The sequence below is a fragment of the Papaver somniferum genome, chromosome 9 (assembly GCF_003573695.1).
Source record: "Papaver somniferum cultivar HN1 chromosome 9, ASM357369v1, whole genome shotgun sequence".
Lineage (NCBI taxonomy): Eukaryota > Viridiplantae > Streptophyta > Magnoliopsida > Ranunculales > Papaveraceae > Papaver > Papaver somniferum.
The window spans coordinates 102,821,197-102,838,426 of record NC_039366.1 but is presented as its reverse complement, the minus strand read 5'-3'; the positions used below and the strand labels follow the sequence as shown (position 1 = coordinate 102,838,426).

Here is a 17,230-nt window from a genome sequence, read left to right as displayed (position 1 = left end):
ATAATCCCTATAAAATTCCACAGCCGCACTCCCCGCAAGATATTACCATTAAGCACAAGTTCAAAAGAACTCTCCCCCATTTGATGTCATTCCCGAGAGAACAACAAGAGCGACCTTAATTTTGAAAGAAAAAAAGGATTTTGAAACACTAAAGAGATACTAAAAAGATAACAACAACAATCCTACAGAAACTGAACTGGAAAGTACCTACTGGGGTTTCAGACTCAATTTCCTAAAAGATAAGGATAAGCATAGGGGCAAGAGTCAATGAAACGTTTTAATGAACCAAAACAACTCCAATAGACTGCCACAAGTGTTGAAAAGTTGCAGTATCTAAGGGTTTGGCGATAATATCAGCCAATTGTTGTTCGGAAGGCACAAATTCCATACTGATGATACCATTTTCATAAATATCACGAATAAAATGGTACCTTATGTCGATGTGCTTTGTTCTTGAGTTCTCAACAGGATTCTCAGTAATTCGAATCGCACTGGAGTTATCACAAAAGATTTTCATTATCCCAGTATCAATTCCATAATCAGCAAGCATTTGCTTCATCCATAAGAGTTGAGTACAACATGATCTGGCAGCAATATATTCTGCTTCACATGTAGACAGGGATTGAGAATTTTGCTTCTTGCTATGCCATGCTACAAGATTGAGACCTACATGGTAGAAGCCCCCTGATGTACTTTTTCTGTCTTCTACACAACCTGCCCAATCAGCATCAGAATAAGCAGAAAGATCAGCATTACTATCAAAAGTGTACGAGAGACCATACTCAACAATGTGATTTATATATCGTATGATTCTCTTCGCAGCTGCAAGATGGTATTCTTTTGGATCCGCCTGAAACCTGGCATAACAGCCAACACTGAAAGAAATATCAGGTCTAGTAGCTGTAAGATACAAAAGGCTACCTATAATGGATTGATATAATTTTTGATCCACTTTTGCTCCTTTCTCATCCTTGTGCAATTTACCAGTTGTAGGCACAGGAGTCAGCTTAGGAGATGACTTATCCAGACCAAATCTTGACACAAGATTACGTGCGTACTTCTCTTGGGATAAGTAAATACCCTCCTTATGTTGTTGAATCTGTAATCCTAAGAAAATTTTTAACTCACCAACATTGCTCATTTCGAATTCTTTAGCAAGGGAGACTTGAAAGTCTTTTGCAAATTTTTCAGAGGTTGATCCATAGATGATATCATCTACATAGATTTGAGGAATGACAACATATTTCTCACTCCATTTGGTAAACAATGTTTTATCAGCTCCTCCTCTTGAAAATTCTTTTCTAATAAGAGAGGTAGTGAGTTTCTCAAACCAGGCCCTTGGTGCTTGTTTTAATCCATATAACGCCTTTTTGAGCTTCATCACATGATCAGGTAAATCAGGGTTTTCGAACCCTTTAGGTTGAGCAATATAGACTTCCTCTTTTAAAATTCCATTCAGAAACGCTGATTTTATGTCCATCTGAAAAAACTCAATCTTGAGAAAGCAGGCATGGGCCAATAAAATTCGAATGAACTCAAGACATGCCACATGAGCAAAGGTTTCGTCAAAATTGATTCCTTCAATCTGTGAATATCCTTGAGCGACAAGTCTAGCTTTATTTCTGACAATTGTGCCATACTCATCAGACTTGTTCTTGAATATCCATTTGGTACCAACAATATGGACATTTGGAAGACAAGGTACACGTTCCCAGACATCTTTTCTTTCAAATTGATTTAATTCTTCATGCATTGCATTCACCCAAAAGGGATCTTTCAGAGCTTCATAAATATTCCTTGGTTCCACCTGCGAAAGATAACAACCAAAATTGCATATATTTTGAAGTTGACCTCTTGTTTTGGCTGTAGAATCCATTCTCCCAATAATGTTGTTGGGGTTGTGATCCCTTTGAACCCAAAGATGTCGCGGAGGGACACGTTCTTGTTCATCAGGAATGGCTTGATCAATGCTCTTCTCCTCGTCACTAGAAATGTCAGGATCAGTAACAGTTGGGATAACTTCAACTGATTCTGGAATTTCTTTGACTTTCTCAATTGTCTCAGTTAGAGGCAACTCAGTAGGAGAACTATCTTGACGAAAATTACTAATGTCGTCGATGATAACATTAGCATATTCCATCATGACTTGTGTTTTGAGATTAAAAAATCGAAAACCACGACTATCAGAAGCATAGCCAAGAAAGATTCCTTCGTCACTTTTGGTGTCGAATTTCCCTTTCTGTTCTCGATCTTTCAGAATATAACACTTACTTCCAAAAACCTGAGATAGTATAGATTGGGTTTTTTTTGCATACCATAACTCATCAGGAGTGTTAAGGGTTTTAGACCGCAAATACACACGGTTGATCAAGTAGCATGCTGTGAAGACAGCTTCTCCCCAAAATCTTAAAGGTAAGTTTTTGTTGTGGAGCATTACCCTGGCCATTTCCTGAATGTTCCTATTCTTTCTTTCAGCAACTCCATTAGCTTGAGGAGTAATTTGTGGTGAGTGTTGTTGAATGATCCCCAGTTCGTCAAAGAATTCGAATACCTTGGTGTCTTTGAATTCAGTGCCACGATCGCTCCTAATTTTCTTTAATTTGCGACCTTGTTCGTTCTGGATCCTTTTAACAATAATCTTGAATTCACTCAGGGTTTCATTCTTATGAGATAGGAATGCAACCCAAGTGAATCTGGTGTAATCATCTACCATAACTAAAGCATACTTCTTACCGGCAACAGTGGGTTGTTGAATTGGTCCGAAGAGATCCATATGAATTAAATCAAGTGGATCTTTAGTGAGGATATCTCGTGATGATTTGTGGTGAACTTTCGTTTGCTTACCCTTTTGACAGGCACCACATACACCTTCAATCTTTGCATTGATTTTGGGAATGCCTCTAACAAGTTCTTTGTTAATGATCTTAGTTGGAAGGCGATAATTGATGTGACCAAAACGTTAATGCCAAAGATGTGTAGATTCCACCTTAGTCAAATTGCAGCGGTTGCTAAACTGAGTATCAAGAAGATAACAGTTGTTTTTACCACGAGTTCCTTGATAGATTACCTCCCCGGATTTGTCAACAATATCACATCCATTCGCATTGAAGACAACTCGACGGCCCTTGTCGCAAATTTGACTAATAGAAAGAAGATTAGCAGTCATACCTTTAACGTATACTACATCATGGATTTCTGGAACACCGGGTAGCTTGATCGTTCCCTTTTTTCTACTGTAACAACAACTTCCATCTCAACGTTACAGGACCTCCTTCGTAGTCAACCGATGATACAAACCAAGTGAGATCTCCTGTCGTATGTCGACTACATCCACTATCAAGAAACAATTGAAAAGGAGATGTAGATCTTAAAGCAAAGGCACCCATACTACTAGTACTTCTCGATTTAGAGTTTCCTGGTAGAGTTGTATGAACTTTTAGAGAGTCATACAGTTGTTTAGCTTTCTTACAAAGATTACTTGCAACATTAAGACTCTTTTGAAAGGACATACAAACTTGTTGTATATGATCAGATGGACCACAACATGAGCCTATGCTTTGAAGATTGTCTGACTGGTTCCTTGTCATATCGGTTTTCTCAACATCCTGCCGTTGATTACTATCTGACTTATGACTTTTCATGAGAGAGGAACAACTGAGATTTTTCAACCTTTCAAGGGAAGTATTTCCGGATATCAAATCCTTAAGAATTGCAATTTCAACAACAAGACCATAGTTGATCCGGATTTGTTCATCCAACCCTTTTTGAAGAGATATCAGTTTGTCAGACATTTTCTTGCGGTTGTTTTTCAAACCTGGTGAAGCGTTAATTGAGACTTTATAATCCATAGAGTCAGATCGCTACAAACACATACTTGTTAGGTCTTAAACGTGTTTGCATGCTCTGATACCAATTGAAAAAGCGGGGGTCTAACACCATCACCCAATATTTCGATTAGCAATCTGTATGGACTAATTCCGAAATACTTTGCTAGAGAATCAACTAGATAGTCATACTCAATCTAGATAAAAAGTATCTCAAGGAGTTATTATCTCTATCTCTCGATTTGATCTTTACTCAAGCAAATAAAAATCTACGAGTCTTTATCAAAGAGAGATAACTTGGACGGTACCAAAGACCAATGTCCAAGGATCAATCAACTACAATCAACAACCAAAGGTTGGATTAGAGAAGTTGATGATCTTAACACACAACCTGTATTATTTCAATTATATAAAATATAATGCGGAAAAGAAATAACACAGACACCAGAAGTTTTGTTAACGAGGAAACCGCAAATGCAGAAAAACCCCGGGGCCTAGTCCAGATTGAATACACACTGTATTAAGTCGCTACAGACACTAGCCTACTGCAAACTAACTTCGGACTAGACTATAGTTGAACCCCAATCAGTCTCCCACCGATCCAAGGTACAGTTGTACTCCTACGCCTCTGATCCCAACAGGATACTGCGCACTTGATTCCCTTAGCTGATCTCACCCACAACCAAGAGTTGCTGCAACCCAAAATCACAGACTTGATAATAAACAGATTTATCTCACACAGAAAAGTTTATAAAAAGATAAATTTGTCTCCCACAGATAAACCCTAGGTTTTGTTCCGTCTTTTGATATAAAATGAAGGTGAACAGGAACCAATTGATAATCCGGTCTTATATTCCCGAAGAACAGCCTAGATTAATCAATCACCTCTCTACAATCCTTCCTGACTACAGAAGCGGATTGTCGAGGAATCACAAACAGTGAGACAAAAATGTTTGTGACTTCTTTATCTTGCCTATCATAGAACTCTGACGATCTCAAGTCAATCAATCGATTGTACTCGTACGATAGAAGATGCAAGATCAGATCACACAACTACGATAAAGTAGTATCGGTCTGGATTCACAGTCCCAATGAAGTCTTTAAGTTGTTAACCTGATTTTAGAGAAGAAAATCAAAAGTTAATGGAGATCGACTCTAGCGGGCGCACTAGTAGCACACATACGTGTGGGGATTAGTTTTGCACAATGCTAGATGTCTCCTTTATATAGCCTTCAAATCAGGGTTTTGCCTTAGTTACAAAGCAATCCTTGTTCACCGTTAGACGAAAACCTGATTTAGATTCAAGATAATATTTCTCAACCGTTAGATCGAAAACTTAGCTTGTCACACACACTTGGGTAGACGTTTGGTGGGTTCTTGAAAACCATGCCCAAACGCGTACGTGTATGTTGGTTCAACATAGTAACCCAAAAGGTTAACCATATGAGCATTTCATATGCATCTTGTTCTTCTTCACCATAACTAGTTCAATTGACTCAAATGAACTAGTTAAAGAGTTGTTCAATTGCTATGAGATCTTATGTAACTACACAAGACACAATTGAAACAAAGATGATTCGATTCGATTGAATCGGCTCATGAACATTATAGCCACGGTTTGCATAAAGCATTCCTTAGTAATTTAATGTTTCACGTTCAGAGCACATCTTAAGATCATAACCTCTTAAGTTCACAAACAAGTTCGCGAACTTAAGTTAATTGGTTGAGTTTTCCAAACTCAGCAGAAATTCTCGGAAAGAGAACTTCTGCCAGTTCGCGGACCGAGTTCGCGGACTTAGCACACAAACGAGTTTTGAAAAATCCAGCAGAAATTCTCGGTCGAGAACTTCCGACATTTCGCGGACTGAGTCTGCGGACTGGGTTCGCGTACTTGGCAAGCCAATTCCACAATCCTCCCGATTTCTCTTGATCAACAAAGTTCGAAAACTTCGGTTCAAGGAATACATGGTTATGTAATCTAAACTCTCATTTCAATAATTGAGACATTCTCAGAGGACGCTATGTAGCCGTTATTCACAGACCAATTCACGTCAGAGCAATTCGCAAGGTGATTTAAACTTTTCATGACTTTCGTCACTAGGTGAAGATAGAATTGATCAAAGCGAAACGAAGAGTTGCGGAGCCGTTATCCCCATTGTTTCCCAAGCTATGGAATGTGATTATCCTTACTACAATGTGACTGCAAGTAACGAAGAGTTGCGGAGCCAACTGAAAGATTTGTATTGGGTGAATCGGCAAATAGAGGCTATACACTTGATTGTGTGCCGGAAATGGCACGAGGACACAATGTTTGGATTGACTCCAACTGTAAATGATGATGGTCGTTCACCGTATACCGATTCCACCAGGAGCAGCAGATCATTGCACGATAGTGATAATACAGTGGTGGGAGAAACAAAAGTACGACAGAGTTCTTCACCACATGTACGACACAGTACTTCACCACAAACTGTGCCTGTATCTCAACCTCAAGGATTTCGGCTAGATCCAAGGAGCATTTCATCATCATTCTCGCCCTACAACCCAAATGATTGCTACAATGTTACACCACCACCACCACAACAACAACAAACATCTTATATGCTTGGAGGACCGAGTGCTTTCCAATCGCCTAATGTTGTTCAACCAGCTTTATCCCTGGAAATTTATTTAATATGTTGGCAAGTGGGGATATCCCAGGTCTATCCGCAGGTCTTGGAGACTTCTTGACTCCAGAAGATAACAATGGGAGAGCTACCTTCCAGAAGATAACAATGGGAGAGCTACGGATGAGCGACGTTAGAGAGATTGTAATTTTTAATTCTGCTACATTTGTAATTTTAGTTTTAAAAGTACGACTGTCTGAATTAAATAAAACTATATATGTTTAAAATTAAGCGTTTTACATTAGCTTCAATGAATTACGACGGACTACATTAGCTTCACTGATGAGAAGTACTAGGTGGAACAACAACTACAAAGAAGGGGTTGAAACTGTTCAACACCTTAAGGATTTCGAAACATTTTTCGAAAGGAAAATTCACATTTTTCCATCTTCGGCATTCATCCAAAGATCTTGTTAGCATCTCAGCATCAGTTTCACCTCTCAGTCTAAATCGATTGGCTTGTATGTTAAAGCTACAAACTCACTTACTTCTTTCTTAATTGTACGAAAACGATTTTCTATGTCGCATATAACACGACGTCTCGGATTACAGATGTCACTCCAGAACTCGTCGTGAATAACCGCCCAGAAATTCACCCATGGATAGTTTGCTGAAGCAAGATGAGTAAATAAAAAAACATAGTTTCTGCAAATAGATTCATCTTCTTCTTTAGTATACTGAGCTCGCCGAACTAACAAGGGCCGAGACATTTTCAAGAATTGAGAAATTTGTTGAAGTTGAAGAATTTTTTTAAGCTCAAAGAAGAAGAGTAAAGAAGACTAGATGTGTGAATTTCGAGTTGAAATGGAGAGTATTTATAGAACTTAAAATTCTAACCGTTGGATGGCAAGGATTTACAATCCTCCAGATGTAGCCGTTGGCGCTTTTGTGTCAAACGCTGGAGATTTTAATACAGACGCTGGCGTGTGAAATACCAACGGGCGGTTTTGCCACAAACACCAGCGTTTTTGGCTCACACGCCAGCGTTGGTGCAAAGCTCGCCCGGTCTTACATCTCGCGCGCGCTGCATGTTCCATCTCACTCAACAAACCAACAAATCCTTGTTTGTACATCCATTTTTCATGTTTGTTGAGTCCATAGTGGGATCAAAATCAACAAATCCTTCTTTTGTTGAGTCCATATGAACTGCTCTAAAAGACCCTGTAATCCGATTTTCTCCAGACTATTGCAAAGGACTGTTCAATCTTCTTCAGCTGATGTCAGTAATGCTTCAGATTAGGTGTTAGCTGTTCTTTTCCTTATCTGTCAGATTGGCTCTTGTTGAGTATTTGTTTTTCTCTCTTTTTCCACTGACTCTTGTTGAGTGTGTCAGACTGGCTCTTGTTGAGTGTTTGTCGTTCTCACATTGACTCTTATTGAATGTGTGTTTTTTGGGCTCTTGTTGAGTGTGTCAGAAACTTTCCGTTTTTGTTTATTTTATTTCTTTGTTCTGCAATTTGTTACAATGTCTGCTTGTAACAATTGAGGAGGGTGTATTAGGATAAAATCATGTACGGTCAAGTCAATTTCATTAACCTGACTCTGTCTGCTGTCTGTCTTGTATTGATATAAATACCTCTTCTCTTTATCAGTGTAAAACACCTGATCATTACTTCATAATATTATCTTTTATGTTTTCTAAGTTCTTTCAGATAACTTTAAATATGAGCTGAGACTTGCAAAAAAATGATGCCGATAGAATTGAGACTGTGTACCTATAAGCCGGTGTCGTTGTAGTACGGTGGTAAAGTCATTGTCCAAATAAATAGGCGTTCTATGAAAATCCAGTGAAATGGGGTCTAATATTTAACAAATGAGCCTACTGCTAAGAATGAACGAAGAATGAAAAAAACCCCCAAGAAGTTAACGGAGACAAAATAAAACCAAAGAGGCACACATCTCATACGCATACTCATACTCGTAGTAATATCGCACATTCCTTCACAAAAACACTCTTTTCTTTTTTTAAGCAAAATCAGATCCCCCTCTCTGTCTCTGTCTCTCTCTCCTCACTCCACACTCCTCTCTCATTCTCTCTCATCTTCTGTCATTCATTCATCTTCAATTCATCATTATTATTAACAATTCCTCTGCGTGTGTTTAGATCGACAGAAGGAATCTATGAACAAAAGTCTGCGTTGATTGATTTTTTTTGGTGGGCAGAGAATTTTGATGTATGTAGAGAGATTCGGAGGAGGAGAAGTAGAGGAAGAAGAGGAGGAAGTAGAAGATATGGATGAATTTATTTTGTGATTTTTGATTGATTAGGGAATAATAGAGTAAAAGAGATGAAGGGTGGTGGAGTATCATCAACTTATCCTCTTCCTCCTTCAAAAAGACGCTGGAGAGGTCTTGCTGTTGCTGTATTTGGTCTTGTTGTTCTGTCAATGCTTGTTCCTCTTGTATTCTTACTTGGTATACACAATGGATTTCAATCTACTGGTACTCTTCTTACTTCTATACAACTCTAACCCTAATTTTAGTGAGATCTTTGGATCTGGGTTGATTTTGGTTTTTTTTCAAGTGCATTTAGGTTTTAATTATTTTTATTTTTTGGGTTTTTGGATCTGCAGGATTTGGGTCTGAAGATCGAAGTTCTACTCCAGTAAGGATGTCTTTGTGATTTCACCCGCATTTGTGTTTTATGTTGATTTTTCTGTTAGTAATGGTTGTTTGATGTTTGATCTTCTTTTGTATTTTAGAGTCATAAGAAATATGAGAATTACGATCCCGTGGAACAGGATGTACCACAAATTCAATCAGAGGTATTGTGTTCTCAATGGAGAATTAGAATATTATTTTTTTCCTGAATTTGACGTTTTAGAAGTTAATTTGATATTATGGATCTTTGTAGGTTGATAAATCAACACATTTAGATAACTTAATGGAAAGATTGAAGCCAAATTTACCAAAGGTTCTCTTTCTATCAACTGATCTGATAATTCCCTCCCTTTTGATTTGGTATCTGTGGTGTTTCTTCAATGCTGTGTAGATAGTCTTAAATGTTCTTTCGATAGTGCGCCTGTATTTTTCTTAGAATAGTCCATGCACAGTACACTGAGAAGGCCCTTTCGTTTGCTTTACTGTTAGGTACTGAGAATGAATGCTTATTGATGAAGAAATATTCCCTGCCCAATCATTATCTTGAGATGCTCTGCTGGCTCATGTCCATTATAATTAAGATCATAACTTGCTAGATTATGAATACCTTATGTCATAATCTGATGATAATTGGCTGTTTGAATGGTTGAATTGTTAATTAAAATTTAAAACGGTTGTATGGTTTTTGAGCTATATCTAGCGTAGGATTAGTTCTCCATTCTCTGCTTAGCATGTAGTTTAAATTCTTGTGCATTAGATTAATTACTACGAAGAGGTGAAAATGTTGCTGGCGGAACTTCATAGTCATTCAGGTTCACCAAACGGTTTCAAAGATTTGTGATTTTTCTGTCTATTGTCTTGCCATTTGCTAGTATAAACAATTGAATGGCCCACTCTATTTTTACCTCTACTTTTTAAATGGTATAGCTTGGTCATCTGCAGTCCATTTATCCTTTTCTGTATGGGTAGTTTCTTAAATAGGCATAAACATTAAGCACAGCATGGCTTAACCTATTTATTCTTATACAAGTAGATTAATAATGTGCCTCTATGATAAATTTCCAACTGTTTTGTTTTTTGGTTATTAGGATGTTATTACTATCGCCAATGATGCTGCAAACAAAACTGTTAGAAATGATCCTTTGCAAGTCACTGTGAAACAAAAAACTGGTATTTATTTTCTTCCTCTGAACCTTATTTTGGTTTTGTTTTAAGCTGAGCACTTTCTTGTTCTTCTTGGGTATGCTTAAGAAGCTAGCTAAGCTCTGCTTCTTTCTTATTTCAGATTCATCTCCAGTGCAGAAGGAGGTGCCTAAACCGCCGCCTCAGGAAAATGTAAGCATCCTGAAATGTAGCTGACACTTGTTAGTTTCTTGTCCGTTAGTGGTTGTTTTGATAAGTAAGAAAAGACTATTTACCATTTTAAATTAAATATTGTGGCAGCAAATAGGCATGTCTCAAGTTACTGAGCATGATAAGGGTGCAACCAGTGATGAAACTGGAAAGCCATGTCAATTGGAATTTGGGAGCTATTGTCTTTGGCGTAAAGAACATAAAGAAGCAATGAAGGACAGAGTGGTGAAGCAAATGAAGGATGACCTTTTTGTAGCAAGAGCTTATTATCCTAGCATTGCTAAACTTCCATCTCATGATAAGATGTCGCGTGAATTGAAGCAAAACATTCAAGAGTTTGAGAAAATTCTCAGTGAAAGTACCACAGATGCTGATCTTCCTTCACAGTAAGTGATGGTAAAACTCGCAGTACTTTTGGCCACCTAACCATTACAGTATAATTGTTGCACATTTCTTTGCTGATAAACTATGAATACATCATCTGGCTTTTCATTCCGCTACAACACTCTGAAATAGGGAAATATTAACAGATGGTCTCATGTTACATGTATAGTAAAATCTTGATCTCGTGTTATATATAGTTTGTGTTTGACCTGCTTTTACCTCATCTATTTATGGCAAAAGTAATACATTGAGAATGGAAGGAATAAGAATCTTACTTAGAACACAAAATAGGAAATTGCACTTGAGAAAAAACGATTTCTTGTGTTGATATTTTGATTATCTGAGCTGGATGGTCATTGGGTTGAAGTACCAATAAAAATAAATTGGGGAGAAAAAACAAACAATCATTCTAGTTGTTGTCGGAGGGACAACACTATCCTTAGTATTTATTGTATTGACTCAATTTTAATATGGTTAGTTTTGCTGTTATGATTTATGTCTTGTCTTAGAAGTCCGCATTCAACTGATGTACAAGCTGTCCAGGCATTGTTAAATTTTGGCATAAAAATGTATCCATAGTTATTCTGAGTGAGATTACATTCTTAAACTTCTGGTTATAGTATAATGAAATGGAGGCCGGAATTGCATCTGGCTTGTGACTTGTGTGTCTGTGTGTTTAGTTGCTTTATTGCTTTTTATATTTTATTGTTATATACAGAATATAAAAGTCCAATTCAGTCTTTTATGAAAATTTGATAATATTAATCATTAAGCATCCCTATGTGACAGCATGGAGAAGAGGCTGCAGAGGATGGAGGCCATAATTCGCAAAGTTAAATCTGTCATATTAGATTGCAACAATGTTGACAAAAAACTAAGACAGATATTAGATTTAACCGAGGATGAAGCCCATTTCCACATGAGTCAGAGCGCATTCCTTTATCAGCTTGCTGTCCAGACCATGCCCAAGAGTCTGCACTGCCTTTCAATGAGATTGACTGTAGAATATTTCAAATCGCAGTCACTGGATATGGATATTTCATCAGATAAATATGTCAACCCGTTGCTGCAACACTATGTTATCTTCTCAAATAATATACTGGCATCATCCGTTGTCATCAACTCAACAGTTATGCATGCTAAAGTACGTCATCCTTATAAACACCTGTGGTCATTACTTTTAAGACTGGTTTTCAGATTGTAGTATTTATCGAGTCTAACTATACATATGTTTCAGGAAAGTGGGAAGCAGGTTTTTCATGTGGTAACAAGTGGACAGAACTACTATGCCATAAAACTTTGGTTCTTCAGGAATTCGTACAAGGAAGCCACCATTCAAGTAATAAAGATTGAAGACTTTAACCAAGAACATGATGTTGCCAACCCGGGGCATCAATCATTATCCAATGAATACCGTGTTTCGGTTCATAGAGTCAGTAAACCACAAATAACACAAATGGATACTAACTACATTTCGGTTTTTGGTGAGACACATTTTCTTCTTCCTCAATTTTTCCCTGATCTAAAGAGAGTGGTTGTGTTGGGTGATGATATAGTTGTCAAAGAAGATTTGTCTCCCTTATGGAGTATTAACATGGAAGGAAAGGTGATTGGAGCTTCATATTTCTGTTCATTGAAGTTGGGTCAGCTGAAAAGCTATTTGGGTGAGGAAGATTTCGATGAAGGTTCTTGCAGTTGGATGTCTGGACTTAACTTCGTTGATCTAGTTAAGTGGAAGGAGCGGAACATTACTCAAAAATACCATAGGCTGCTTCAAGTTGTGGTAAGTTAAATTCATATCTTAAGTTTTAACAGACTATATACAGTTTTTCGTTGCAAATATATCTTGGGTTAAATATATCTTGGGTTAATTTAGAAATTGATTCCCTTTTTTTCTTTTTACTTAGTGGGTAAATAGAAAAATAACAAATCATTAAATCACCAGTCTGGAAGTTAGAGTTGATAGATCTGTTAGTAGTCATTAAATAAGCATCTTTTTTACCATACTTTTTGTTAAGCTACGGAAGCTTCTTTTGGAGCTTGAAACTTGACTAATTCCATATTGTTTGCATTGGAAGCTGTTTGTCACATTCTTCTCATTTCTGGAAACAAGTTCTCTAGCTAGAGTTTTAGGGTCAAGCTGTCAATACTGTTCACTTTCTGTAAGAAGCCTAACTTTTTGTGGTCAATCTGTTGGATCTTTATTTATTTTTCATCTTTTAGTCAGTATGGTGATGGTTAGTGACAACAATGATATAATCAATTGATATTAATTTTGTGCTTAATCAAGCTCTTTGCTTATCTTCTTGAGCAGAAGCAGAGAACCAAAGTAACATCAGTGAATGGTGTAGCATTGCCTGCAATATTGCTCACTTTTGAGGGTTTAGTGCACCCTCTTGAAGCTTCTTGGCTTTTATCTGGGTTGGGTCAAAGTTTTAAGGTGGAAGCACAAGCAATTGAAAAAGCAGCTGTGTTGCATTACAATGGACTCATGAAACCATGGTTAGAGCTAGGCATCCCCCAGTACAAAGCATATTGGAAGAAGTTTCTGGTTCGTGATGATCTGTTCATGAGTCAGTGCAATGTAAACCCATAAAAAGCTGCTAATAAAAGGAGGTTTAGTCGCCCAAAGAAATTTGCTAATTTTAACAAGGGTTTAACCAGAAGAGGGTGAACCTGTGGATATCAATTTATTCAAGTGCAGGTGAACTTTATCCTGGACTAGAAGAGGTGTCAAAAAAGCTGTATGTTGGTGCTCGAGGTATCAGTGTTTTCGAATTGAGAATGCTGATTTCTGATTTCTTAGTAAATAAAAGGACTAGGAATTTTTTTATCGGCACCGTGGTTAAAAAGAGCAGAAGGTAAATGATTGTTTTTAGGTGAAAGTTGCTATTCAGATTGTCAAGACACGTTTCATGTGATACAAATTTTTAGAGACTCGGCAACTTGATTCTGTGCTTGTTGGTTTGCACAAGAGTGTACACAGACGAGGGAGTAGAATTAGTAGGAAAGAGAGCAAGAGACCAAGAGTCATGCTATATTTTTGTAAATGGTGTGCATGTTGCAGGTCAGTTTCCCAGGGATAATTTCAGTTTGTCATTTGTTCTGTGATATAAATGATTTTTGGAGGATCAGTTTCCCAAATTGGGTTATGCTGCCACTTGAGCATGTAGAATCTTATCTTTTTTCTTTTCGAATTTATGATTTGTTGTCTAAAATTTTGGGTTCTCCTTCTCCCTCTATAAATTTATGGTGCCCTTTCAAGTTACTGAATAACTGTTACAAGAAATTTTGGATCCGTGAGAACCTGCTTATGTATCTTAATTTATCAAATCGTAATGCTACTTCGCTTTCATGTATTAAAAAAAGTACTACTTGGATCAGATGTGCAAGTAAAAAATGTATACTAAAAGTCTAAAACCCGTCTAGGATTTGTTTGGCTTGGTAAGCACAAGAACAGATTAACTGCTCATTGTATCCCTCTTCATAATCTTTGAAGCACTAGGCTCTATTCCTCCCATGTCTAAGCTTGCTTCTCTCAGTTTTCTTAAGAAAACACATCTTTCACAGATCCAGTTTCTATGCTTATCCTGAATCTACTAATTAGGAACATAAGACAATGACATTTTTTATATTGAATTTTGTTTCCATATTACATCTTGCATAGGGACTTATTATTGGACGACGACCAAAGGGAGGAGTCCTTTAGTGATGAAAAAATGGTGAGTTTGTCGGTCGCAATGTTTGTGCAGAGAACTGAAATTGGCTTTTTGGAAATCACAATTTCATGAAATTAAGCTCAAACTTGGGATCATCAATCAAATTGATTACAGATTTCAGTCAAACATCATTAAACAAACAGATTTACAGTTCAAACTTCTTTAAAATAGCCATCAGATCGATTGAAATCGATCAATTTCAGTATCATTTTATTAAAAAGCAGTTCCCTTTCATCACCGGCCTTGACAGCTGCAGCAGTAATCTAGTCTAGTGAATCTTAGCATCTGACTGACCAACACGAATTCAAATGCTGGAATTGACATGAAATTGAAGTGAGGGATTTGACTTGGAAAATTTTACAAATGATTGTAAACAAAAGTTGATGATCCTTTAGAAAATATTGGTACATGGATATGACTTTATTAGATGTTCCGATGATAGCTTGTGATCTAGCTTATACTTTCATCTTCATCAACACCACCAGAACTGTTTCTCATTTTTTTCCTTCTATATAAATAAAACAAAAATTTCGTTCATACATATCTCAAATATTCAGCTTCTCATTTTACATATTTTTCTCTTCTTTCATTCTCAATGTTGTTGAAGAGATGATATTACAAGATTTACGAAAATTCAAAAACTTAGATGGTGTATGGAGGTGGTTTGGGCAAGTCCTTAACAATTCCGCAAAGTTCCGCGTTGTCAGGAATGTTGTATTCGTCTCTGAGAGATCTGGCTGGCGAGGTAACACTGACGTACAATTGTTGGCCCAAGTAGTTCCTTTCCCATAGGTTAGACCTCAAATTCCACATACCGGCATTATCGAAAGTGAGCATAATGGCTGCCCAGCAACCTGGGTAAACCTGAATTGTGTGCCTGCTCACAGCATCGAGCAAGTTGTAGTTCTTTCTCTTTTCTGGAGTCCATTTCCCAGCTTCGATAGCGACAGCAAAGAATGAGTACCCATCCAAATGCCATGACTGGATTGATTTCTCGTGGTTCTCGAATACGATTTCAACGAAATCACGGAAAGTTGCATTAACAACATTGGGTTGAACAGTGATCTTGTCAGCACTCTCTGGGGTTGGTTCATCAGATACGGTGTCGTATTTGAATACCTTCTCTGGTACTTGGTAGTATTCAGCAAGTTTGAGAGGGGTTTCTGGGTTTGTATGTGAGACACCATTGATGGCATAACGAAGCTTACCGTCGACGGTCGATGCAGAGTTGACGATCTTAATGGTGCGGGTGATGTTGATGCCACCATAGTGGTAGGAACCTTGTGGGTTGGGACGAGCAGCGCTAGCTGTAAGGTTCCATCTGAAGGAGCGGAACTGGTTGAGCGAGTATACAATACCTGTGGGTCCTTCGGGAAGCTCAGGAGATGCAGGAATGTTGGAACCTTCGTAACGGATAGTAGCGGTGGCAGTGAAGACTTGCTTGATGAATCTGGTTGAGGCAACCATGTGGTAGTCTTTTGGTGTCTGATCTGCAGTCACCAACACCGAGAGACATTGACCGACGTGAATGTCAAGAGCGTCGTAGGTGTTCTGAACAACGTGGGAACCATCCATCTCAACCAACTTCATCATGTGACCTTGAATCCTGAAATTCAATGACGTCTTGATACCAACATTGCAAATCCTGTACCTGTAGGTCTTCCCTGGCTTCATGGTGAAGAGGGGTTCATCGGTACCATTTCCAGATTTCCCATTGATCAAAACACCATCGGGCCTGTTGATGGATCGACCACCATCCAAGATCTTCCTAAGGGTAGAATGACTCTTGGTGTACCAATCACCAATGATCACCTGGTAGTCATCTTCGGGATCAGCAAAGGGGACGGGGATAAGTAGGCGACTGTTGACACGGAGACCCCCAAAACCACCAGCAGCCTTGTGGAAAGCGGTGCTAAGGAAGTAGAAGTAACTACCAATCTGATCCTTGACTTGGAAATGGTAGGTGAAGTTTTTACCAGGTTGGATTGGGCAGTTAGTACCGGGCATACCATCTTGCCATGAATTCTTCCTGTGTTGAATACCATTCCATGAGAATAGAAGTGGCTCATCAAGATTGTTGAAGACGTTGATGACAATGTTGTTGTTAGTGGTGGAATTGATGTTTGGACCAGGGAATTCGTTGTTGATGAGAATGCCTTGTTGTGGAACCCCAAGAGGAGAGATGGTGCCATAAGTGACATTCCATGTGAAGAAAAGATACGGGTCTTCAGCCCTGATCACAGTTGTTGATAGACATAACAACAGTGCAAGAAATGTAACCCTGGCAGCCATCTCTCAGCTCTCTTTCTCTTCTCTCTTTTTTCTTTTTTACTCTCTATAATAGAGAAAAACTTTACATATATATATATTGAAACACAACTCCCTTAAAGAGTATCGATTTACTCTTTTAGGTTGTGAATTGAGAAGCTTTCTACCTCTCAATGCAATTTATACATCTTCAAATCTGTTAGACCATTAAACTCATAATCAACTATGTCCATTCATTAGCGTAAACTTCGTTTAACCATTGGTATACCTTTCATTTTTATACTTTCTCTCTCTCTAGATCTGTTTCTATGGTGAGGGCAACCAAAGATGATTTTAGCATCAGAAGATGAGTTGAACTGTTTTCTGTTTTTCATGTGTTTCTCCTATTAGGTTTCTCTCATCTTTCTCACCTCTA

At 38.0% G+C, this 17,230-nt stretch overlaps 2 protein-coding genes across 3 annotated transcripts; one reads left to right on the top strand and one right to left on the bottom strand.

The window, feature by feature from the left end:
* The first annotated feature begins 8,447 nt into the window (after positions 1-8,447).
* On the top strand, positions 8,448-14,096 carry LOC113310065 (probable galacturonosyltransferase 7). Of its 2 annotated transcripts, XM_026558618.1 has the most exons (10): positions 8,448-8,932; positions 9,064-9,095; positions 9,193-9,255; positions 9,345-9,404; positions 10,180-10,261; positions 10,377-10,426; positions 10,535-10,830; positions 11,618-11,972; positions 12,066-12,611; positions 13,143-14,096. In XM_026558618.1, exons 1-10 carry the CDS (start codon positions 8,779-8,781, stop codon positions 13,422-13,424), a joined length of 1,920 nt encoding a protein of 639 aa, XP_026414403.1. In that variant the 5' UTR covers positions 8,448-8,778; the 3' UTR covers positions 13,425-14,096. The 2 variants fall into 2 exon arrangements, with proteins under 2 accessions (XP_026414403.1, XP_026414404.1); XM_026558619.1 differs by lacking the exon at positions 9,345-9,404.
* A 939-nt stretch (positions 14,097-15,035) lies between these two features.
* Positions 15,036-16,975, bottom strand: LOC113310064 (L-ascorbate oxidase homolog). The gene has a single exon (XM_026558617.1). It carries the CDS (start codon positions 16,837-16,839, stop codon positions 15,190-15,192), a length of 1,650 nt encoding a protein of 549 aa, XP_026414402.1. The 5' UTR covers positions 16,840-16,975; the 3' UTR covers positions 15,036-15,189.
* Positions 16,976-17,230: the final 255 nt, after the last annotated feature.